General features: G+C 35.0%; 1 protein-coding gene across 1 annotated transcript; it reads right to left on the bottom strand.

Moving 5' to 3' along the window:
• Nucleotides 1–591: 591 nt before the first annotated feature.
• LOC128071310 (centromere protein K-like) lies at nucleotides 592–23,578 on the bottom strand (the record flags this gene model as incomplete). The annotated part of the gene is made up of 9 exons (XM_052664192.1): nucleotides 23,462–23,578; nucleotides 21,366–21,422; nucleotides 19,439–19,480; nucleotides 16,470–16,542; nucleotides 12,298–12,344; nucleotides 7,124–7,206; nucleotides 6,926–7,024; nucleotides 6,466–6,592; nucleotides 592–645 (listed from the first exon to the last, which is right to left on the bottom strand). Coding segments are annotated over exons 1-9 (699 nt in total), but the record flags the coding sequence as incomplete, so codon positions are not given.
• Between the last annotated feature and the right edge of the window lie 3,629 nt (nucleotides 23,579–27,207).

Genomic DNA, 27,207 nt, shown 5'->3' with positions numbered 1-27,207 from the left:
TTGCCAGCCATTAAAAAGAATACATTTGAATCAGTTCTAATGAGGTGGATGAAACTGGAGCCTATTATACAGAGTGAAGCAAGCCAGAAAGAAAAATTTTCTTAAAGTAATAATCTGGAATACAATTAAGGGTAAGATTTTAGTTTCACCTTCTCTTAAAAAATATTATTTCTTACTACACAAAAAATAGAAACTAATTTTATACTAAAGATAAATTAATATATGTAATAAAATTTGGTGTATACCTTAACAACTAAAGCAGCATTTTTTTCTTTTTCAAACCGGAGTATGTGCCTGTACTTAGTCACTCAGTTGCCTCCAAATCTTTGCAATTCCCATACACTGTGGCTGGTCAGGCTCCTCGGTCCATTAGAATTTTTCAGGCAAGAATACTGGAGAGGGTTGCCATTTACTCCTCCTGGGGATCTTCCCTGTTCAGGGATCAAACACTCATCTCTTTCATTGGCAGGTGGATTCTTTACAACTGAGCCACCTGGGAAGCCCCAAGTTTCTGTATAATTGTCCATAAATCACTAATCAAGACATTTTCAAGACAAATCTTCAAACAAAACAACTACACAAAACACTTACCTCTAACATATCATGCAGTGTTATCAGCTGTGCAGTTGATTCTTGAATGTTTTTCTTTGAGGAAAGTGTGAATAATAAGAAATTAAAATTTCAGTTCTGACAATGGCAGGCTATTAGACTATTTATTTAAATTTTTTAAAAATCTTTTAAATTAATATCTCTCAATTGCAATGATACAAGATATACTAAAACCAAACATTTAAAATGAGATGACTTTAAAAGAATTCTGAAAGAAAACAACCTGTTGTACTAAACATTAAGGTTCATAAAAATACAACTGAAACAATCTCTAAGACAGGGAAGTCTTTTGTAATTACTAAAACATACAATTCAGACTACTTACCTACCTATCTATAAATAAATAATGGGTAAAGTATATTACACATATTATATATACCCATATAAATGTAAATCTAATTTTTGAACCTCCCCAATCGAAATATCCAAGCAAATGACATTTCAGACTGTACTGATAGTTTCAGGACAGAAAACTTGCTTCCTGGGGAGATTTGCTCATCTTTTCACAGTTCATGATGGTTCCTAATATTAACTCAACTCACTAGTTCTTTTTTTCCTGGAATGACAGAGAATAGATCTCATTCCAGTTCCATTCTAGAGTTTCACTGTATCTAGCTAAGATATGTCTCCTTTATTCTTTTTTAATGTTTTAACCCAAGAAAGATATTCTAAGTTCCACCAACTAAATATTGTTCTATTTTATTTGGACTATCCTATTTTATCATGGCAATTAAAAAATTCAGTTTTAATTTTGTCATCCAATAAATTTACTCTCTAATCCTCTTCAGTTTCATATCATTTATAAACTTTGATGACTATGTTCTCTATCTCTTTATCCAAATTACTGCTAAAAATGTTCAATAGGATAAGGTTCTACGGGAAATCTTCCAAGACAATACTAAGTGAAATCAGGAGCTTCTGAGTTCAGACATTCAATTAACTATATTTCCTACTACAGTGAAATCCAGTACTTTCCTGACAACAGGCAAAGATTACCACAGAGTCCTTATAAGGTCTTATAGAAATATAAATATATAAAAGAAACAGTAAAATAATCCTGACAAAAACAAATGTGATTACTGAGTAAAGATGGTAAAGCTGGAGATCATCATCTCCTGTCCCCCTAATACCTTACTAAATGGAAGAGAGGTAAAAAGTAGCATATGATTCACTAGTGATGAAAGCATACACAATTACCAAACTGATAAAGAAATAAGAAGCAGCTAGGCACAGATAAAAATATAAAAGTTTGAGACAATCAAAGAAAATGCAGAGAAAAATTATAATAAAAGGAAACAAAAAATGTTTAAACATCAAGATATAGTGAAAGTGAAATCGCTCAGTCGTGTCTGACTCTTTGTGATCCCATGGACTGTAGCCTACCAGTCTCCTCAGTCTATGGAATTTTCCAGGCAAGAATACTGGAGTGGGTTGCCATTGCCTTCTCCAGGGGATCTTCCAGACCCAGGGATTGAACCCTGGTCTCCTGCATTGCAGGCAGACGCTTTACCGTCTGAGCCCCAGGGAAGATATCATAAGCATATAATAAAAGACACAAATGGCAATAAAATTATATAATAAAGGCAATATAACAACATACAATAAAGTACAGAAATGGCAAGGACCTAAAGGAAACAGAAGAGATTAAGTACCAAGAATACACAGAACTTTACAAAAAAGGTCTTAATGACCTAGCTAACCACAACGGTGTGGTCACTCACCTAGAACCAGACATCCTGGAGTGTGAAGTCTAATGAGCCTTGGGAAGCATTACTATGAATAAAGCTAGTGGAAATGATAGGATTCTAGCTGAGCTATTTCAGATCCTAAAAGATGATGCTATGAAAGTGCTGCACTCAATATGCCAGCAAATTTGGAAAATTCAGTGGTGGCCACAGGACTGGAAAAGATAAGTTTTCATTTCAATCCCAAAGAATGGCAATGCCAAAGAATATTCAAATTACATTACAACTGCTCTCTTTTCAAATACTAGTAAGACGATGCTCAAAATCCTTCAAGCTAGGCTTCAGCAGTGTGTGAACCAAGAACTTCCAGATGTATAAGATGGATTTAGAAAAGACAGAGGAAATAAAGAACAAATTGCATAGATCTACTGAATCATGGAAAAAGCAAGGAATTATAAAAAAAATCTATTTCTGCTTTACTAACTACATGAAAGCCTCTGACTGTGTGGATCACAATAAACTGTAGAAAACTCTTAAAAGGATGGAAATGCCAGACCACCTTACCTGGTTCCTAAGAAACCTGCGTGCAGGACAGGAAGCAACAGTTAGAACTGGATATGGAACAGCAGACTGGTTCAACGTTACTGGGAAAGGAATACGCCAAGGCTGTAAACTGTCACCCTAACTTATTTAATTTATATGCAGAGTAAGTACATCATGCTAAATGTTGGGCTAGAAGATTCACAAGCTGGAATCAAGATTGCAGGGAGAAGTATCAACAAACTCAGTTATACAGAGGATACCACTTTAATGGCGGAAAGTGAAGACGAACTAAAGAACCTCCTGAAGAATGTGAGAGGGCAGAGTGAAAAGGCTGGCTTAAAACCCAACATTCAAAAAATGAAGATCACAGCATCTGGTCCCATCACTTCATGGCATATAAACGGGGGAAAACTGGAAACATTGACAGATTTCATTTTCTTGGGCTCCAAAATCACTGCAGATGGTGATTGCAGCCATGAAATTAAAAGATGCTTGTGTCTTGAAGGAAAAACTATGACAACCTAGACAGCATATTAGAAAGCAGAGACATCACTTTGCTGACAAATATCCATATACTCAAAGCTATGATTTTTCTAGTAGCCCTGCATGGATGTGAAAGTGGGACCATAAAGAAGTCTGAGCACCACAGAATTTATGCTTTCGAACTATGGTGCTAGAGAAGACCCTTGAGAGTCCCTAGGACAGCAAAGAAATAAAACCAGTCAATCCTAAGGGAAATTAACCCTGAATACGCATTAGAAGGACTGATGCTGAAGCTGAAGCTCCAATACTTTGGCCACCTGATGTGAAGAGCTGACTCTTTGGGAAAGACACTGATATTGGGAAAGATTGAGAGCAAGAGGAGGAGGTGGTGACAGAGGATAAGATGGTTGGATGGCATCACTGACTCAATGGACATGAGTTTGAGCAAACTAAGGGAGATAGTAAAGGACAGAGAAGATGAGGTCACAAAGAGTTGGATATTACCTAGCGACTGAACAACAAAAGCAGTATAAAATATAACATATTTCCATGAAATGAAATGTGACCTAAATCTGCCCCAAGAAACAATATATCATCAAAGCAAAACAGATATTGAATGATCAACATGGTGACATATCCTCATTAAGTTACTGAAGGTCAGACATAAAGAATCTTTCAGGCAAGTAGTCATGCCAGAAAACATCTGCAGGCTGGCCTCAACTTCTCCACAGCACATTTCCATCTAAGAAAAATGGAGAAACCCACTACCAAGTCTTGTGATTCTTTAAAATCTCTGCCAAAGATAAGCCTCTAATTACAAAGCAAACAATGTCAGCAGTTAAAATTTCAAAAATAAAACACCCAGGAATTCTTCTTGAACAAATTACTTGTTAAAGAAATCCATCATAGCAAACAATGGATTAAACTTAAAAACTTAAAAATGAAGGTAAAATATGATAAGAATGGAATCTAACAATGTACAATAAAGACTAAATGCATACATGAATGATGGTATAGAACAAAATATAAATGCAATAAAACTGGGAAAGTTAAAAATAAATAATACAATTTACTTATTTTAAATAAACTGACGGCACTTTGGACTTTTGGCCGCCAAAACTGTGAGAAAATTAATTTCTTTTGTTTAAGCCACCTAATCTTTGGTATTTTGTTATAGCAGCTTAAGCCCACTAATACATCCATTTTTCTAGCTTGACAGAGAAAGTAACCTATCATTTTGTAATATGTATCAACAGTTCATATACTTCATTTAAAAAAACTGAGCTTATCCAATATGACTTAACAAATTCATGATAGCTTCTGGTAATGAATGCTTCCTTTTAAGAATATCTCAAATCTCTGGTTCTATTAGTGGAGAACCTTAAGAGGTTAAAAAAACCCCAAAAAAACCAGTTAAAAAAAGGGAGACTAGAATCAGGAAATAAATCACTGAGTTAAGATTATGATCATTAAGACATAAGGGATCCTAAATTAACTGAAATGGTTAACAGAAGGCTGTCAACAATTTCAGAAATGAGTAACGGGTATAAATAATAACAGAATCAGAAAAATATTCCATAACAAATGTAAAGCCTACTGATAGTTACAAAAAGAAAGAGAATAAATAAACACAGATTATAAGAAAACAAAACTTTCTCCTTTCCCTAGACTGCATACAGTCACTCAAGAAATATGAACTGAGGTACTACAATAGGTATGAAAGACAGTACAAATACAAATATGAATTAAATGAAGCAAGCAGCTCACAGAGCATGGTAGGTGAAGAGAGAGGCATAAATTGCTACTACAAAATCATGTAATAAATGCTAATAAGATGACACGTCAACTTCACTTAATGCCTCATACAAAAGATGTTGTTTGAGTTGCTTTAAGAAGGAATTTACTATCCTCATCAGATAGGAACTCTTTTGTAACCAGAGGGAACAGCATGTAGAAGGCACAAAAGAGTGACAGGTCAAATTGTACATCTGCTCCAATAGCATGGATGAATGGACTCATGCAAGAGATGGATAAAGATGGAAAGAAGGCTACAGAGATGGACAAAGTCCAGAATACAAATTCATTACTCTAAGGAGTTTATAGACTTCATCCCAGAGGGTGGCATCAAAATTGGAAAAAAAAAAAGTTTTTACAATGAAAAGATTAAAATATGCATATTTAAAATATATGATTAAATAAATTATTAAATATGTAAAGTTTTAGAAAGATCATTCTGGATCCAGTTTCAATGCCTATCCTACGCCCACAAGTTCTTATTATTTATACCGTTTTGCTTTTTAAAAATGAATTAAAGTGCTTGTTTCCAACTTTCTGTCAACCAATGAAATATTTATTTGCTTTTGTGAAAAAAGTTTATTTCATCATAACTACTATTAAAATAGTCAATAACTTACCTCATAGGTATAGGTATCTTCTGATTTTAAGTTACATGTTTATTATAGAAAATTTGGAAAATAATGAAAATGAAAACAAAAACAAGTCTCATCTACAATCTTAGCCCCAGGCATAAAGCACTATTACATTTTTTGGTACCAATTAGACTTTTTGGTATACAATTTAATCATCTATGCTTTATCCTCTAACGAAAATTTGTAAGCATTTCATCAATTCCTTTGATAGTGTTCAATACATTATTTTGAAAGGCTCCATTTTCTCCACTATATGAATACAATGTAAAAAATATAAATTTAGTTTATTGAATAACTAGATTCCTTCTAATTTTTCAATAAATACCATAACATGATGATGGAGTACTTCTGTACATGTACCTATTTGTTTATATCTTTGAAAAGAAAAAAAAGAAAGAAAGAAAGAAAGTGAAGTCACCCAGTCATGTCTGATTCTTTGTGACCCTGTGGACTGTAGCCTATTAGACTCCTCCATCCATGGGATTTTCCAGGCAAAAGTACTGGAGTCGGTTGCCATTTCCTTCTCCAGGGGATCTTCCCAACCCAGGTATCGAACCCAGGTCTCCCACATTGCAGACAGATGCTTTACCGTCTGAGCCACAAGGGATGCAAATTTATATCTTTGAAGTGCATATTAAACAAGAAAATTCATCAGAAAATTTACATTTGAACCTACTAAAACAATTTCATATCTGAATGTCTTCTCTACAACTTACCTTTTTCTTTTTAACGTTTCTATCAGGCAGAGGAAAATGGTCTTCGAGAAACTCACCCATGGTAACCAAGAGTTTCTCCTTATATTCTTTTACATCACTCATTTTTGTTTTCAGCTCATTAAAAACTCTAGAAAGATTTTTTTTTTAATTAAGAGAATTAATTTGTTGATAAAATACTTAGGAATAAAGAATTGGTTACTCATAAAATTAATCAAACACTCTGTTCAAACTTCATTGCTCAAATCAAACAACTAGCTTTATGAGATAAATAGTCTATTTAACATAGGAAAACTAAAAGTCAAATTATTAATAAAAGATTATATAACTTTTAACAATTAGTAAAAGTCAGAGTAAGACAATTTCTGGTAAAATTCACCTGCTTTTCATCTATGCATTTCATTTAACATAAAAAAGTAAATAATTTCTCCTATTTTGAAAACCTAGAACACAAAGTCAATACCTTGATTCAGAAAATGTCACAACCTGCTGTTTCAATTCATTTTGTATTACATTAAGAGATTCCAATATTTGTTGCTGTTCATCCAACCATTTTTGCTCCCTTTGAATGTGAAAAAACAAAACAAACAATAGTCAAATAAAACATTAATGCTAATTCAATACACAGAAAAGACTAATGGTAATTATAATATAAATATACCTTTCTAAATCTTCCTTTAATTTTTCATTATTTGCCTGAATAGTAGATAGCACCAATTCAAGATCATGTCTCAATTTTTGGAACTAGAACAAAATAATTAAAATTAATTGTTTAATCTTGTAGATAGTTATATATCTGAACAATAGTGAAATTTACATACTAGGATATACATTCAGAAATTAACGGCAAAAAAAGGCTAGCAAAAAAGTCTTTGAAACAGAAATATACACCAGGTATTAGAATGTTCATTGGTAGAACTGATGTTGAAGCTGAAACTCCAATACTTTGGACACCTGATACAAAGAGCTGACTCATTTTAAAAGACCCTGATGCTGGGAAAGATTGAGGGCAGGAAGAGAAGGGGACGACAGAGGATGAGATGGTTGGATGGCATCACCAACTCAATGGACATGGGTTTGGATGGACTCCGGGAGTTGGTGGTGGACAGGGAGGCCTGGCGTGCTGTGGTTCATGGGGTCGCAAAGAGTCAGACACAACTGAGCAACTGAACTGAACTAAGTTCTATATAATATTTCACTGTTAAATTAAAAGATATAAGAGGTTTTGAGCAATTAATTGTAATTTCATACTGAAAGGCAATTCAGTGGAAAATTTTCAGTAACCAGGCATATTAGGTAGGTCTCTTTTCTAAGGAGACTATACTAAACAGACACAGATGAGTATCACTCATTCAACAAATATTTCTTGATCAATTGTTAACCCAGGCACTGCTGAAGGAGTCAGGGATGCAAAAGTGAACAGAACAAAGAGGGGAATCCAAACGAAGAAAACAAACTTGAAACTCCAGAGAGGGATAAATACAATACAGTAAAAATAGGTCAAAGCAAGAGTACAGAAATGAGGAGCAGGGATAGCATTTTTAGGTATGATATAAACAACACTGATAGTACATCAAATATGGTCCAATAATGGACTTAAATTAATAATAAAAAATTTATTTGAAAAAAATGTGAAAATTTGGATGCTAAAAGTACAAATAAAGATGCAAATAATCCATGGGTCAAAAACACAATCTTCAGAAAAATAAGAAATTATGATGAACTATTTGAAAATAAAAGCAAGATTAAACTTTCTGGAATAAAGCAAAAGAAGTATTCAGGTAAGAATTTACACCACTAAAAGCCTGTATTAGAAAAAAAGAAAGCTCTCTCTCTAAATCTAGCTTGAACATCTAGATCATCAAAAATGCTAGAGTTCCAGAAAAACATCTACTTCTGCTTTATTGATTATGCCAAGGCCTTTGGCTATGTGGATGACATCAAACTATGGAAAATTCTTAAAGAGGTGGGAATACCAGATCACCTTACCTGCCTCCTGAGAAATTTGTATACAGGTCAAGAAACAATAGTTAGAACTGGACATGGAACAACAGACTGGTTCCAAATCAGGAAAGGAGTGGTCAAGGCTGTATATTGTCACCCTGCTTATTTAACTTATATGCAGAGCACGTCATGTGAAACACCAGGCTGGATGAAGCACAAGCTGGAATCAAGATTGCTAGGAGAAATATCAATAACCTCAGATATGCAGATGACACCATCCTTATGGCAGAAAGCAAAGAACTAAAAAGTCTCCTGATGACAGTGAAAGAGGAGAGTGAAAAAGTTGGCTTAAAGCTCAACATTAAGAAAACTAAGATCATGGCATCTGGTCCCATCACTTCATGGCAAATAGATAGGGAAACAATGGAAACAGTGACAGATTTTATTTTCTTGGGCTCCAAAATCACTGCAGACGGTGACTGCAGCCATGAAATTAAAAGACGTTTACTCCTTGGAAGAAAAGCTATGACCTATGTAGAGAGTATACTAAAAAGCAGAGATATTACTTTGTCAACAAAGGTCCATCTAGTTAAAGCAATGGTTTTTCCAGTAGTCATGTATGGATGTGAGAGTTGGACCATAAACAAGACTGGGCACCTAAAAATTGATGCTTTTGAACTGTGGTGTTGGAGAAGGCTCTTGAGTCCCTTGGACAGCAAGGAGATCCAAGCAGTCCATCCTAAAGGAAATCAGTCCTGAATATTCATTGAAAGGACTGATGCTGAAGCTGAAGCTCCAATACTTTGGCCACCTGAATGTGAAGAACTGACTCTCTGGAAAAGATCCTGATGCTGGGAAAGACTGAAGGCAGGAGAAGGGGATGACAGAGAACGAGATGGTTGGATGGCATCAGAGTCGATGGACATGAGTTTGAATCAGCTCCGGGAGTTGGTGATGGACAGGGAGGCCTGGAGTGCTGTAGTCCATGGGTCACTAAGAGTTGGACATGACTGAGTGACTGAACTGATGAACAATGAGGTGCATGTATCTTTCTGAATTAGTATTTTTGTTTTATTCAGATATATACCCAGGAGTGGAGTTGCTCGGTAATATGGTAGTCTACTTTTAGTTTTTTGAGAAACTGCCATACTGTTTTCCACAGAGGATACACCAATTTATGTTTCCAACAGTGTTTGAGGGTTCCCTTTTCTCCACGTCCTCAGCATTCGTTATTTGTATTCTTTTTGACAACAGTCATACTGACAAGCATGAGGTATTATCATTTTAATCAGCTTGTTGTTTTGCTTTTTGGGGGGGGGCATTACCATGTGGCATTCAGGATCTTACTTCCCCGACCAGGGATTGAATTCAGGCCCCCTGCAGTGGAAATGCAGTCTTAACCAGGGGACTGCTACGGAAGTCCTAGCTATTTTTTATGTTGACTAGTATAAGTCATTTATATAAGTTGGATATTAACCTCTTATCAGTCATAGCATTTGCTAATGTATTTTCCCATTCAGTAGGTTGTCTTTCCATTTGCTGATGTTTTCTTTTGCTGTGCAAAAGCTTTTAAATTTAATAAGGTCCTATTTGTTTACTGTTGCTTTTATTTCCTTTACCTTAGGAGACAAAGCTAAAAACCCATTGCTATGATTTATGTCAGAGCCGACAAAGGTCCGTCTAGTCAAGGCTATGGTTTTTCCTGTGGTCATGTATGGATGTGAGAGTTGGACTGTGAAGAAGGCTGAGCGCCAAAGAATTGATGCTTTTGAACTGTGGTGTTGGAGAAGACTCTTGAGAGTCCCTTGGACTGCAAGGAGATCCAACCAGTCCATTCTGAAGGAGATCAGCCCTGGGATTTCTTTGGAAGGAATGATGCTGAAGCTGAAGCTCCAGTACTTTGGCCACCTGATGCGAAGAGTTGACTCATTGGAAAAGACTCTGATGCTGGGAGGGAGGGATTGGAGGCAGGAGGAGAACGGGATGACAGATGATGAGAGGGCTGGATGGCATCATGGACTCAATGGACGTGAGTCTGAGTGAACTCTGGCAGATGGTGATGAACAGGGAGGCCTGGAGTGCTGCGATTCATGGGGTCGCAAAGAGTCGGACACGACTGAGCGACTGAACTGAACCGTTCTACCCGTATTTTCTTCTAGGAGACTGATGGTTTCTGGTCTTACTTTTCTGTCTTTAATCTGTTTTGAGTTTACTTTGTATATGGTGATAGAAAATGTTCTAGTTTTATTTTTTTATGTATGGATGTCCAGTTTTCCCAACACCACTCACTGAAGAGACTGTCTTTTCCCCACTGTAAATTCTTGCCTCCTCTGTTGTAGATTAAATGACCAAAAATGTGTGGGGTTATTTCTAGACTGTCTTACATGCCTATATTAGTTCCTTGTTAGTGTAGAGAAATGTAATATGTTTCTATTAATTTCGTATCCTGAAACTTAACCAAATACACTGAAGTGTTCTAGTAGTTTTCTAGTAGTGTCTTTAGGATTTTCCACGTATAATATCATGTCACCTACAGTAATAGCTTGACTTCTTTTCCAATTTGGATTCTTTCTATCTTTTTCTTGAGTGATTGCTGAGTCTCAGACCTCCAACACTATGTTGAATGAAATTTGTTTCATGTTTCATTAAAGAAATGTGAGCTTTAATTCACATTTAAAGCTCAAAAACAAACTCCACTCATAAATTACTTTTTGATGAACATCCATCCTGCTTTCCACTGGGAACTCCCCTGTATTAATACTTATAGACCTTTTTTCTAGGGCCATTTATATTTTCCAGAGACTATTTTAACTCCAGTTTGAGGCTACTTTTATACCATACTTTAGGAACCCTAAAGGAAATCAACTCTGAATAGTCATTGCAAGGACTGGTGCTGAAGCTGAAGCTCCAATACTTTAGCCACCTGATGTGAAGAGCCAACTCAATGGAAAAGACCCTGATGCTGGGAAAGACTGAGGACGAGAGGAGCAGGGGGCAACAGAGGATGAGACGGTTGGATGGCATCACTGATTCAATGGACATGAGTTTGAGCAAACTCAGGGAGATAGTGAAGAACAGGAAAGCCTGGCATGGTACAGTTCATGAGGTTGCAGAGACTGGGACACAACTTTGCAACTTAGCAACAAAGGACCCCTGTAGATAGATCAAGAGAAGGAGCTGGTACTTCTACCACACAGTATAAAAATGTTAACTTGAACTTTCTGACTTTGACCTCACACCAACCTTATTAAACCTGGTGTGCTAAGGTCAAAGCCTCAATAGTTTAATGTCTCCATATAATGTGCCTCCAGTTTTCAGGTGTGTGGGTCAAAGTTAGCCACTTGATTGCAAGAGAGAGAGAGAAGGTCTAGTGGTCTGTTCTTACTTTAAAGAAATCTTATTTTAAGCTCTACAGTTGAACCCTGAATTTTCAAGTACCAGGTTCCCTCAAATCCAAAGCCTTTCTTCAGTTCTACTGGGCAGATTCTGTCTCTAAGAATACAGATATTTATCTATTTCAATGCTCTACAACTTTGTTTAAAATTCTTACTTGCTTCTACCTTATCTCCTAAACTTCGATCTAATAAACTGATGCTTTTAAAAACATCTTTATTGACCTTTATGTTAAGTTTTAAGGACAGATATGTATGTATAATCGCTTAGTTATATGTAAACTTTTAGCATTTGAAGTTTAATCAACAAAAATTAAATACAAGAGTAAAGTTTACATATTTAATTCAAAATTTAAACAATCTGAAGAATCCTATTCAATAAAACATAATTAATACAATTTTAAAGTGGTTTTATCTCACTCGCTATGGCATGAACTTATTAAAAACACTTCTTGTCATAAGCTATTTTGGGTTACTACAAATTCATTCAGTGACTTACCTCTTCTTTTCCTAATGTTACCAGAATTTCTTCATTCAGGGGAATCACTATAGGAACAAAACAAACAAAAATTATACATATACTTAGTTATCTCTCAAAAATCAAGAATTTGATTTTGTAGTTTCTAAGATAACAATTTCCCTTTTCATTTATATACAATAGAATGTTTATGAGATGTGTAAAATTTTTATAAACATTTTTATTTAACACCTTTACATATATAGGCAAATTATATATCACATTAGACAAATGTGGTATTTTCACATTTTGTTTTCAGTGCCTTTTTCTCTTATTTTATTTTCCCAATCCATCAAAAACAAAATAAATAATCTACAGTGTTTCTTAAATATTTCTGTGGTTAAATGATTCTATGCATACAAACATAGTTCCAATGTATACAGTATACGCATATTTGTACATATACAAAAAAAGGGTTATTAATTTTGTCATTCCCAGTTTTACAAGAATGATATATCATACACATTACTCCTATTTTCACTCAACAAAACCCATATGGAAAGCCTGTGTATTCATCAGGAGTAAGTCAAATTCATAATTTTAAATCACTGCATAATATTCCACAGGGTAAATTCATCAAATGTGTTGAGGAATTTCACTACTGATTGAGCATTAACTTTGTGTCTAGAGTTTAGCCTCAAAAAACAATGATGCAGGAAACATTCTTTTATTTATGTCCTTATACGTTGATTCTTTCATTTCTGTGGGATAGATTCCCAGAAAGTAAATTTCACAGAAGAAAATGAGTATTTTGAATTTTAAAATAGTATGCTAGATTCTTTTTTTTTTTTCATTTTCTGGGAACAATGACTAAGAAACAGCAAAAATATTATAAACTCTTCTAAAAATTCTGCCAGTCTGATGAATATAAATTAATATTCCATTTTAATTTCATATAGAGGAGCCTGGTGGGCTGCCATCTATTGGGTCACACAGAGTCAGACACGACTGAAGCGACTTAGCAGCAGCAGCAAAATCAAATCCTTTTATTTACAAAAGTTCAATTCTTATACTAAATTTATTTTTCCTAATAAAGTGCTACTAAAATTTCTCAAATGATATGCTACTGGAAACTTTCTAAGCTTTCTTCCATGCTAGAGGATTTTCTAACAGAAAAGAGATGTAATTCATAGGCCCTGTAGAACTAAACAGGACTAATTATAGGCAGCCCTGGGATAGCTATACAATGAAAAGGATTCTAAGAATATAAAGTTTAAAAATCTCCCTTTTGACAAATGTGACCAAAAATAGCACTTCATATTCAAACAATCATTTCAACCAATATGGCAGGCTCTAAGAATATAAAGATTTTAAAAATCTTTCCAGTGTGGCAGCCTATGGGATTCACAACCTTAAGCAAGGTGGATATTTGACCAACAATTCAATGTGTTCAGTGCTAGCAGTACAAGGTCTTTATGTAAGATTATTAGATGTCTGGAAGGTAGAGAGATATACAAGTGTGATGTTACAGAGAAGTCTTCTTTGGATATACAGACATGAAAGCTGCGGAAATTTTGTGTCCTCTCCCTATTCTTCTATCCATTCCCACTCCACCAAAATTCATATTTTGACATCCTAAGTTCTAGTACCTCAAAACATGACTGTATTAGGGCTGGATCATAATTAAGTTAAAATGAGGTCAACAGGGTGGACCCTACTCCATTATGAATGGCTTTCTTATACAAAGAGATTAGAACACAGATGGGTGACCATGTGAAGACACAGGAGGAAGATGGTAGGCAGTCTACTAGCCAAGAAGAGAGGCCTCAGAAGAAACCAACCTTGCCAACACCTTGATCTTGGACTTGTATCCTCCAGAATTGTGAGGGAGGAAAAAAGCTTCTGTTGTTTAAGCAACTCAGTCATGCTACTTTGTTATGGCAGCACTAATAAACTAATATAGAAGTCATTAATACAGACATAACACATTAAAATAGCAGAAAAATATAATGTTGAAATAGAGTGAGAAGCAAAAAGCACTGAACATCAACATTTTAATATCAGAGTATGAGCGGTCTTTGAGATGCCCAATATAATGCTAGAGGAGGCTACAAGATATACGGTTGAATATAAATTAAAATCATAATTGTATATACATACATATCAGAGGTGCTGAAATTAAAAAGACTACTAGGTGGTAGAGAAGACAAAACAATGGTGGACATTGGCATGAACATAATATTAGGTTGGTGCAAACATAAATGCAGTTTCAGATCATAAATTTTAAATCATTATAACCAGGCTCAAACAGATCTTTATTAATCGAAATAGGAATCATTACAATCAATACATTTTTGCCAATGAGAAATAAGTTAGTTTATTCCTGTAGCATAAAAATCCAGGCTTCAGGATTTGACAAACTCTCAGAAAGCATTTTCTGCCTCCTGCTGGTTGTGGAAGCGTTTTCCCTGCAAAAGTTGTCAAGATGCTTGAAGAAGTGGTAGTCCATTGGCAAGAAATCAGGTGAATATGGTGGATGCGGCAAAACAACATAGCCCAGTTCATTCAACTTTGGAAGCACTGGTTGTACGCTGTGCAGTCAGGTGTTATTACAGAGAAGAATTGGGCCCTTTCTGTTGATCAACGCCAGTGCAGGTGCTTCAGTTTTCAGTGCATCTCATCAATTTGCTGAGCATACTTCTCAGATGTAATAGTTTCACTAGGATTCAGAAAGCTGTACTGGATTAGACCAGCAGCAAACCACTAGTGACCATGACCTTTTCTTGGGGCAAATTTGGCTTTGGGAAGTGCTTTGGAGATTCTTATTGATCCAACCACTGAGCTGGTCATCACTGGCTGTCATATAAAATCAACTTTTCATTACACATCACAATCCGATTGAGAAATGGTTCATTGTTGTTGCATACAGTTAAGAAAACACTTAAAACGATGATTTTTTTTGACTTTCAGTCAGCTCACGAGGTACTCACTTAACGAGCTTTTTCACCTTTTCAATTTGCTTCAAATACTGAACAACCATAGAATGGCCAACACTGAGTTCTTCCGTAACTTCTTGTGTAGTTGTAAGAGGATCAGCTTCAATGATCCTTTCAACTAGTTGTCAACTTCTGATGGCCGGCCATGTGCTCCTCATCTTCAAGGCTCTCATCTCCTTTGCTAAACTTCTTGAACCACCACTGCACTATACGTTTATTAGCAGTTCCTGAGAAAAATGCATTGTTGATGCTGCAAGTTATCTCTGCTGCTTCATCAACATTCCAAACTCATATAAGAAAAATCACTCAAATTTCCTTTTTGTCTAACACCATTTCCCTAGTCTAAAATAAATATAAAATAAAGAGCAAGTAATGTCGTTAGCAAAAAATACATAAAGCTACAAATGTGCATTAAATGTATAATATAACCACATTTATTTAAGATTATATTCCAATATTAAATGGCAAAGTTCAACACTGCAAAACTGCTATTACTTTTGCATCAACCTAACAGTTTAAAACAAGAATGCAGATGAAACTGTTTAGGAAGAGAATGAGAAAAAAGAATCCTGATAACTGGAAGAAAATGGAGAGGAAACTAAGAAATAAAGTTGGAAAAGAGACAGAGGGGTAGAAGAAAGCAGAAGGGAGACCTAAACAAAAAAAGAGAGTACAATCCATATAGAAGATCGAATACAGACATACATACCACTTAAAGGAATGAAATCTTTAATAACTGAAAAGTATCTCCTAGCTGGGTATTATAACCACAGATTTTTAAGTAATTTTCTGTTTCTCAACTAAAGGCAAAAATACCATTGGACAAATCAAAAGGCAACATAAAATGTGTGCAGCTTTTAATTCAAGTCTCTAAAATAATTTCTCTCTTCCACTATGTAAGTTTGATTCATTAGGAAACAATACAGTTTCTACTGAGCATATAAAATAGTGTCTATGAGAATAAAGTGATAGCTATAATAAAGTCTCCATAATCAAGATTACTATATTCTAATGCGAGGCAGACATGTTCATCTATAATAATAAAAAAGTATGAAATTCTGTGTGTAAAAAAATAAAAATAAGGTGACTTCCTTACAGCAATGGAATTTAGACCAATTTCAAGAAAGTTAAATACATCTTGAATTCTTCTTGTGATCATTAACTTAATTCAACATTAATTTGTTTATAAAAATATAAATCTAAAAATAAGAATCTTACTTTCAGGAGTTTCTTTTTGCCACTGACTAAGTTCAGCAGTCAAACATTTCACTTGCATAATTAATAATGAGAGCTATTAAAAGAAGAGAATAAAACAAAGTTATTTCCTATGGAATATTCATATCTATTCATAGATGAATGTGTAAACAGTCTTAATACTTTAGTACAAGTCCCTAAAATAAGTGGCTAATGTAACATCCATCTAAACTATAAAAAATTATCACTCCAAACATAATTGTCCTTTAAATCACATTAATTATAGCCTATAAATTGCCATTATAGCAGCAATACAGTCCTACAAATGATCATTTCTAATTTCACCACTCAACCTAAAAGAACCTAAGTACATTAAGTTTATTCTCTGAAGTAATATTCTTTTTTAAAAAAAATGCTATTTCTTGCCGATTTTGGGGGGCAAATTTGCTTGAAAGATGCTCTTTTTTTCCCTTTCTATGCACTTTTAGAAAAATTGCAACTAGTTTAACTGAGGAGTTAAAAATAAGTTTAAATACATATATAAAAAACAATTATAAAATGAGACTTATTCCACAAATCACACATACACACACAAAAAAAGTTTTACTATACCAAAGTTTGTAAATTGTATATCCCTTTAGCCAAAAATAAATTAGAATAAATGTTTCTGATATTAGGTGATTCCAATCATTTTAATCTTTAAAATTACAAATCTATGTGATAAATCTGTTGCCAGATTAGACTATAAAATTAACATGTATGTATGCTTAAATTTCTCGAGAAGGAAATGGCAACCTACTCCAGTATTTTTGCATGGGAAGCACCATGGACATAGGAGCCTGGTGGACTAAAGTCCACAGGGTTGCAAAGAGTCAGACGCAACTGAGTGACTAACACATGCTTAAATTTCAGAACATTTTAATCTCTTCTACATAATTTTTATAGGTAGCCAAATAGATTAAAAAAACTTACATTTCAAAAATGCAATAGGGAGGCTTCCCTGGTGGTCCAGTTGTTAAGATTCCGCCTTGCAATGTATGGAATGCTGGTTCAAACCCTGGTGAAGGAAGATCCCACATGCCACAGAACAACTAAGCCCATGTGTCACAACTACCAAGCCTGTGCTCTAGAGCTCTCAAACCACTGCTACTGAAGCCTGTGTGCCTAGAGCCCCATGCTCCACAACAAGAGAAGCCACCATAACAAGAAGCCCACATATCACAACTAAAGAGCAGCCCCTGCTCTGCACAACTAGAGAAAAACCCTCACACAGCAGAAGTCCCAACACAATCAAAGATAAAAAATAAGTAAATAAATATTTTTTAAAAGGCAGTAAGTATTCCTGTAATAACTATATTAAAAAGTTACCAAGTACTCTTTTTTTTATAATTAAAATTTACGTATTTATTTTTGGCTGTGCTTTGTCTTTGCCGTGGTGCCTGGGCTCTTTGCTGCTGAGCTTGGGCTTTCTCTAGTCACAGGGACCAGGAACTTCTCCTGTTACAGAGCACGGGCTTTAGAGTGCACTAACTTCAGCAGCTGCAGTGCAAGGGTCTAGCTGAGCTCCAGCAGGTGGGATTTTAGTTCTGGACCCACAGATCAGACCACAGATCAAATCCACAGCCCCTGCATTGGCAGGCAGATTCCAATCACTGCACCACCAGGTAAGTCCCTCAAGTACTCTTGTTTAATCAATATTTAAAATACAATCAGGAAGCTTAAAGACCCTACTCTGGATCATAACATTGGCTGTTGAATAGTCAGATGGAAAAACCTAGTCTCTTTGAAAGATTTACTTAATTATATAAAAATGCATCTACAGGTATTACAAATTTTTACCAAAGTAGAGTTTAACATAATTTTCTTAGAGATTAAACAAGAATGTAAAAAAGTGTTTTGAGAACTATAAAGTCACTTATAAATGCTAATTATTATTATTACTATAAAAGGATAACAAATTCTTAAAAAGTAGCATTTAAACTAGGCAAAACTATCAAAATCATAAAGACTCTATATCACTTTTCCTGAACATATTAGACCAAAATACATAAAATTACTGACACTCATTTTTCTAACCTATTAAAAAATATAATTTAACCTCATACTATAGATGAAACTCAGCTCTTACCTTTTAAAGCCCAGGTAAGGCAAATATGCAAATTACATCTGATACTGCTATAAAATTAAACCCTTTCTAACAAAGAAAAGAGTAGTATTTCTAAAGTGACTTTTTAAAAATTTGAGAAATCCTACCATTTTCCCATTTAAATATCTAATTTCTTGCTTTAGAAAATGGACTGAGCTAATACTGAAGTTTTGAAACAAATAGACATGCTGAAAAGAATAAACTAAGCAAGCTTGAAATTATCCTTAAAGGCCTGCTTGCAAGGTTGGTCCCTGGCATCTAGAAACCTGGATCTTAAGTAAGTTCCCACCAATCTGATAAGAGCGGCTCTCTGTGCCTAACTGTAAGAAAATACAATTTATACTGAACACCTGCTTTCCTCCTAAGAATCTGGTGTTTTGATAACTGACAGGCAAAAGGGTGCCTATGTAACTACCTCCCACAAAAAACTTAGGACTCTGAGTCTCTAATAAGCTTCCCTGGTAGACAATGTTTCACACTCGTCACAACTCAATCGGGTAATTAAGTATGTCTTCTGTGACTCCACTGGGAAAGGGTCCTGAAAGCTCATGCCTGGTTTCCTCTGGACTTCAACCCATGCTTCTTTTCCCTTTGCTAATTTTATTCTGTACCATTTCAATGCAATAAATCTCAGTCATGAATATGACGACTATAGATTAAGTCCTCTGAGTAATTGTAGAGAACCATCAAACCTGGGAGGAATGTTGGAGACCCCAACACATTTTGTGGATTCTTTGGATAATGTTATTACTGACTATCTCAGGATACTGATTATTTACCACTATCTAAGCACTTCCCTCAAAACTGATGTTTGGCTTATTGTCTGAAAATCATTCAGGAAACTTACAGGCTTCATCACTTGTGATTCTGATTCAGAAGGTCTCAGTTTCTACAAGAAAAGAATCACATTTCCCAAGGAAACCAGATAATTTATTTACTGTACAATGATTTCCCAAATATAATATTCAGTTTTACCCTGTACAAAAGAACATTATTTACTTATTGATGGATACAAACCCTTTTACAAAAGATGACTTAATTTTTTATGACCAGTTTTCAAAAATCTGCTGTAATAAGCACTTTTCAAAGTGACAAATTAGCACTTTTCTTGTCTCTTTCTCACTCATGAGAAAGAGAGGAGTATTACTGAGTAATTACTGAGGAGTATTATTCTCACAGATTTTAATGTTTTCATATTGTTATAATCAGCTGAAGCCATTATTTTTTTTTTGATGCTCACATGATACCAAATATGGACAGCTGAGTGCCTTCAAAAGGTTCCAATGTCTTTTGACATGCTCCCAGTATTTCTGGAGAACTTTCATTGGAATTATTTGCATATTTAACTCTGTTCTTAGAATTTTTATTATAAAAACATTTTTAACTTTTTATATGGTCAAATGCATCTAAATTTTCTTTTACCATGTCTAGATTTCTATTCATTCAAAAAACGAAGATCATGACATCTGGTCCCATCACTTCATGGGAAACAGATGGGGAAACAGTGGAAACAGCGTCAGACTTTATTTTAGGGGGCTCCAAAATCACTGCAGATGGTGACTGCAGCCATGAAATTAAAAGACACTTACTCCTTGGAAGAAAAGTTATCATCAACCTAGATAGCATATTGAAAAGCAGAGACATTACTTTGCTGACTAAGGTCCGTCTAGTCAAGGCTATGGTTTTTCCAGTGGTCATGTATGGATGTGAGAATTGGACTGTGAAGAAAGCTGAGTGCCGAAGAATTAATGCTTTTGAACTGTGCTGTTGGAGAAGACTCTTGAGAGTCCCTTGACTGCAAGGAGATCCAACCAGTCCATTCTGAAGGAAATCAGCCCTGGGATTTCTTTGGAAGGAATGATGCTAAAGCTGAAACCCTAATACTTTGGCCACCTCATGCAAAGAGTTGACTCATTGGAAAAGACTCATGATGGGAGGGATTGGGGACAGGAGGAGAAGGGGATGACAGAGGATGAGATGGCTGGATGGCATCACTGACTCGATGGACGTGAGTCTGAGTGAACTCCAAGAGTTGGTGATGGACAGGGAGGCCTGGCGTGCTGCGATTCATGGGGTCGCAAAGAGTCGGACGCAACTGAGCAACTGAACTGAACTGAGATTTCTAGTATTGGCCAAGCCATTTTCTTCTGTCTCTACCAAGACTGCAGTCTCCAGCTTTTCTTAGGTTTTCATAGCATCTAGAACTAAGTTTCTACACTAAAAGACAGAAGTCCAATTTTATTTTCTCCAGATGAATATCTAGTTGTACCACTATTATTTATTAACTAATTCATCCCTTTCCCAAACACTTTAAATTCTTAACCTGTTGCACTGAACCACTGGTTTATTTCTAAACTAATTCCATAGGTCTTTGATTATTCAAATGAATAGTTTAATCCTTTTATGAAGCTTCGGGTAAAATTAGTCAAGATTCCACACAGAAAGTAAATAACTGTGGCTACTGCACCTAACACAATGTAGGACAGTCTTTGTTCTAATTTTTAACAAGTTATCACGATAGCTGCCAATGAGCAATTCACTCCACACTGAATGCATGTGCAGTTGTTAAAACATAAATAATAAAGAATTCACTTATAACAGATTACTCAAAAAGTTTTTAGAATATTTCTCTTAAATCAGAAAGAGGAGAAAATTTTCCAAATCATTAAGTATACAGGTAGTAACAAAAATGTTATACTTGGCATAAATACAAACACATTTTGTACGTAAAACACAATGTATTCTACTTTTAGGAAGAACAAAAGGAATCATACCTGAACATTTGAATCAGTGAGTGTCTCAGTTCCAGTAAGTGATAATTTGCTTTGACACTTGATTTAAAAAGAAAAGAAAAACAAATCACGCACTATATACCATAGACAATTTCTTTCCTCTGTCTTTTTATACCAATGTAATATTCCTCTAAAATGATATACAAATCTCTTATGTATGAGAACAATCTTTAAAATCCTTACTTTCTAAGCAAGAGGATCAAGAAGGAAGCCAAACAGGTCCCAACATGAACACAACAAAAGTACAAGTGGACTCTTGACTCAACACAGAATGAAAAAAATGAGCATAAGAAAAACAAAAACTAATAGCTAGGGTAAATTAGAAAGTAGATCATGGAAAAATGGGAAATAATAGAACATGGGGGAAAGCACTACAGAAAGATAACAAAAGAGGTAAGAAGGCAGTTAAAATCATATGAAAATAAAATCATCAGGAGACACTGCTACTATGCTATTGAAAAAAGAATTCACAATTGTTAATAGTGATTAAATCTAAGTAAAAATATGGCCAACTTAAATGTTATTTGTGCTTATTTCTAGTTGCAATACTTTTCCATAAAAATTTTTTAGTTTTTAAATTCAAAATTCTATATTGAAAATATTTCAAAAGCAACACGAAGTATCTTAAAAATTCAGTAATCACAGGGTACCAAGGATATATGTTTAAAAAATAATAATTTTTTAAAAAGGAACAAATGAAAAAACCATTAACTGCCTTAACATAAAATTTTACTGGGAATAAGATGTAAAAAACTGTCTATGGCCTATATCATATATTACACTATTTTGAGTACAACAAATTTTTACCAGCATATTATAGTGCACCAGAGTGATTCTATCTCATTAACTCAGAAAATGTACATATAATTCAATCAAATTTTCTAAATTAATTTATATTTTCACTCAAACTCCATTAAGTATAAAGTGTTCTTACCCTTTATATTCTCTATCTTGGAAAATAAAACCACTAACCACTCAATGGCCCAAGCTAGGAACCTAAAACTACCTGTAATTCTATATCACCATTTCACAACAATTAACCTCCAGGTCCTTTTAGTCCAATCTTCTTAGTATCTCTTGAATCCATTCTTCTATTCGCAATGACAATACTCTGGCTTTAGTACTTCTTACAGGACCACTACTAGAGCCTCCTGAATATTCTTTCTTTCTGTAGTCTCACTTTTCTACATTCCATCTTCTTCAAAACTACCAGAGTTATTTCCTCAAACAAGGTATCTCATAATGCCACTTCATGTTTATAATCCTTTAATAGTTCCCCATAATATTCATCCAACAAAATTCTTCATGTGCTTGCCCCTAATTACCTTTCCAGTCTCATTCTACAAATCCTTCTTCTCCTAATTTAAATGTCATAATATTCTACTAAGAGTTCTCTAAATTCTCCCAACATTTATATATTTTGTTCTACTTTGTATACCTCTCCCACTTTCACAGGCTAACTCCTATTTATCCTTTTGAAATGAATTCAGTATTATTTCCTCTTTAAGAAAACTATCTTTGATATCTTCGGGCTAGGCTTAGTACTCCTCTTAAGTATAGTCTTTAAACTTTACCACCATATTATAATTTGTGATTGCCTGAATTAGATGATAATCTCCTTGAGGACAGGGACTGCCATAATTTTCTCTCTTTCTACAGCTCACCTAGCATAAAATTTCTAAAATGAATGCTTATAAGTCTAAAAAATATGTAAGTATTTATCATATAATATAATGGCTTTCAGGCTTCCCTGGAGGCTCAGCAGTAAAGAATCCACCTGCCAATCCAGAAGACACAGGAGATGCAGGTTTGATCCCTGGGTCATGAAGATCCCCTGGAGGAGGGTATGGCAACCCACTCCAGTATTCTTGCCTGGAAAATCTCATGGACAGAGGAGCCTGGCAGGTCCGTAGGGTCACATATGGCTACAGTCCATAGGGTCACAAAGAGTCGAACACAACTGCACACATGCATAACTGCTTTCAGAAACCAGTGTAATTCTTTCTTAAGTCTACTATTGAAATGGAATTCAACCTTATAGTAATTAATTAGTATATCACTTTTGTCTTGATACTTACTTCTTCCATGTCTTTCCACATTTCTTCACATTTTTTAATAAGTTCTTCTTCAGCATCGGCAACATCTTCCACATCTGTAGTACTATCTGGATCTAGATCTTGCTGATTCACTGACATGTGCCTTATGATTTTTGTTAACCTTTTAAGAAAAACTAAAGTAAAAAATATTCATTTAACAATATTCATTGATACCCACTACCTGCCAGATACTCACATAGAAGCTAAAGATGTAACAGTGAAGAAAACAGGCAAATATTCCTCCAACCAAGGAGCTTACATTTCACTTGAGGAAAACAATATAAACTCAAAAGATTAAAACAAATATAAATAAATATAAACTATAAATAAAATAAAAGATATACATATGTATTATATATCAAATAGTTTAAAGTACTATGAAGAAAAGCAAGACAAGCAAGAAACATAGGGAGTGCTCAGACAGGGGCAACATGATTTTTCATAAGGTGGATCATACAAGCTCAATGAGACAACTTAGCAAAAATACAAAGAAGAGAAGGAAGACACATGGATATTTAGGAGAAGAGGCTCCAGGCAGAAAACTGGAGAACTGTAAGTACAAAGGTCCTGGGGAAGTAACATGACTGCTGTGTCCTAAAGTAGTAAAGAAGCCACTGTGATTAGAGCAAAGTAAGGCAGAGAAAACAAAATGAGGTCAGAGGTCCTTTGTTCTTGAGGTGAGGTCACAGGTTGAGGTTCCTATAAACTGCCACCAAAACAAATGTTAATTTTCTGTTCTGACAAGAGAGGGAAAGGTCCCAAAGCTCAACTTTTGCCCCCCAAGGTCCAGACCCCCCAAGGTCCAGGCTAAGAGAAGGGGGGTCTCTACATGAGTAATTTCCCTTGCCTGGGAGAAGCCATCCACCACTCAGTCTGGGTCTTCCAGCCAGTGCCCGGGCCTGGCTGAAGAGACAGCTCTCAGCTGGTAGGGCCCTCAGGGCCAGGTTCCCAGACTCTACCCAGCCATTATCACTGAGGGAGCAAGGTGCTCAAGACCCAGCCTGCCCTAAGGCCACCCAAATCAGGGCCAAGTCCCACAGACTGTGACCCATGGATACTGCCACGGTCATTAGATCACAGAGGCGGGGGTAGGGGAGACATTCCCTGCTGCTTCAAGGTGAGGGCCCTAGATCTCTACAGGACACAGCCCTTAGCCTGTACTCTGGCCCCTCAGCTCACCCACCAGCCTGAAGCCGGAAAGCCTGGAAAAGCTGCAGAGAAGCCAGAGAGAAGCCCAAGATCCACTTCACTGCACTTTCTGTTGTGAAGACCACTGAAAGACTGACCAGTGTTAGAGCACAACTTCTAATCACCGTGCTAATGGCCACGCCCTAACAGCCTGGCCCCTATTACATAAGTTTTGGAATAATGTGTCACACAATTTCAAGTAAATAACAAAAATGGAGGTCACTGTTAACCTTCATAAAAGTAGCTTCAAGAGAATCATGGAAGTGAAAGCCTGACTGAAGTAGATTCAAGAGACAGCAGGCAAAGAATTGAACATATCCAGTATATAAAACACTTTTAAGAATTTTTTCTCTAAAGGGAAGAGATGAGGTCCCAGCTGCAGTAAGATACAAGGTTAAGAAAGTTATTATTTTTTTTAAGATAGGATGAAATATAGCATCTTTATATGACATAGTAAGAGAAACAAACATTCTAATGCAGAAGAGAAAGGAGAGGAAAAAGAAGAATTAGATCTAATGTACAGACTAAATAGATAATATAATAATAATATTAAAAAAAAGATCTAATGCACAAGTAGAGGGACTGGCTTAAGACAGATGTACATGCAGTTCATCCATTTTAATGGAAAGGTAGGCAGAATATTAGGGACACAGATACAGGAAGATGAATAAATATGTAAGCTTATGTAAGTTCTGTCTGGGTTGCTTCTCTTTCATTAGTGAAGTGGTAACTAAGGTCATCAGCTATGAAAGAAGATGGGAAAAATGCAGTGGAGATTTAAGAAAGGGAAAAAAATTTATAAAATACATATATAAAAAAGTGGAAAAGGGTGAAATAGTAGGATAACTGGGTAACATTAAAGCCCACTTGAGGTTAGTAGGCATGAATTTAAAGTGAAAGTAGAACATGTTTGTGTGTTTTCCTCTATGGTGTAGCAGCATAGGTAAAAACAGACAAAATGAAAGAATGACAAAGTCTAAATTAGTATGACCAGAAGGGTAGCTAAGATAAGGTGGAGAATATAATCACTGGAGGAAAGGAGGTCAAGAAAAAGAGAGGCCAGGTGATTTGGAAGATCCTCTATATGGATATTAAAATCATTAAGAATTATGACAGAATTATAAGAGAGGGTGACAGAGTCAGGAGCTAAAAATCTTCAAGGAATGAAGGTGCATGATATAAACCTGATAGATAACTGCTGCAAGGAAAAATGATTGGTGGTAGAGTCTGATGGCATAAATTCAATGTTGGGTAATTTTAAGGAGGTGGTCAGAGTAATAAAAAACAATGAGGATATCTATCCCACAATACCAAATGCAAACCAGAATAACCCACCTCCCAAAATAGTTCTATTCATATGGAACTTTAATTTTATATTGTTTAATCTATTATTTATCAATAGAGTTTTTAAAGATACATAAAGTTATATCACAGATTGGAGGACTCAATAATGTAAGGATGTAAAATTCCTCTCAAGTTGATCTATTCAATATTAGTTCAAAATTTCAAAAGTTTTCATTTCTTTTTGTGGCATCTGACAAGCTAATTCTAAAATTTATATGGAAGTGCAGATGGTCAAAACAGTCAAGATCCTCACAAAGATTAAGATGGGAAGACTTGTTTTACCAGTTGTCAAAATTATTTTTAAAAAATTATATTAATTATTATAGTGTTCAACTAGCACATAGATAGGCAACTGAACAATGGAACACAAAAGCTTTCGAGAGTCACACATTAAGGGACCTATGATATATATTGCCTTTTTTTCCAGATATATTTTGGCCCATACACACTTTCCTCATTCTTTTTAACAAATGCGTAATTTTTGTGAGGAAAAATGAGCACAGTATATGCCTCAATCTTTAGAGTACTCCTCCATCCCTCAAAAAATCCAAACAATAAAGAACAGGGAGAAAACATTTTTTTAGATCTTAGATGAGGAAAGGCCTTTCTAGACAAAACTAAGTAAAATCACTATATAAAATTTAAAACCCAAAAACTTAATAAAGAAATCTGTAATACACTTGGCATCCAAGACCTAATTTCTTAATAATGAATGCTCACAAATTAATAGAAAAAAGCAACAACAAATCATAAAAGAAAAAATTTTAAAAATGACCACTATAAAAGTCAGGATATTAATTACTTTTGGATGGTGAGAAAGAGGAGGTAAAAGGAGATGGGAGGCTGTGACTGAGATGGGCCAAATGGAGAGACTTCTGAAATGATTACCAGCATTTCATTTCTTGATCTGCATGGTGATAAAGGTATTCATCTTATAATAATTTATAAATTTTACATTTATTTTGTGTGAGGTTTTTCCTATCTGTATTTATTTTGCAGTAAAAGGCAACAATAAAAAAGCTCAAATAGAAATGAGTAAAGAAAACAAATGAGAAATTTAAAAAAATTATTTTAAATACAGAAAATGCATTATCCTTACCCATGTCATAAAAATGCAAATTAAGATTATTTTTTCATTCAGACTAGCAATAGTGAAAAATTAATTTAAAAAATCAATACTGACAAGAGTATAGAAC

The sequence above is a fragment of the Budorcas taxicolor genome, unplaced genomic scaffold (genome assembly GCF_023091745.1).
Source record: "Budorcas taxicolor isolate Tak-1 unplaced genomic scaffold, Takin1.1 scaffold340, whole genome shotgun sequence".
NCBI classification, from domain to species: Eukaryota; Metazoa; Chordata; class Mammalia; order Artiodactyla; family Bovidae; genus Budorcas; species Budorcas taxicolor.
This window is presented reverse-complemented; position numbering and strand designations above follow the sequence as displayed.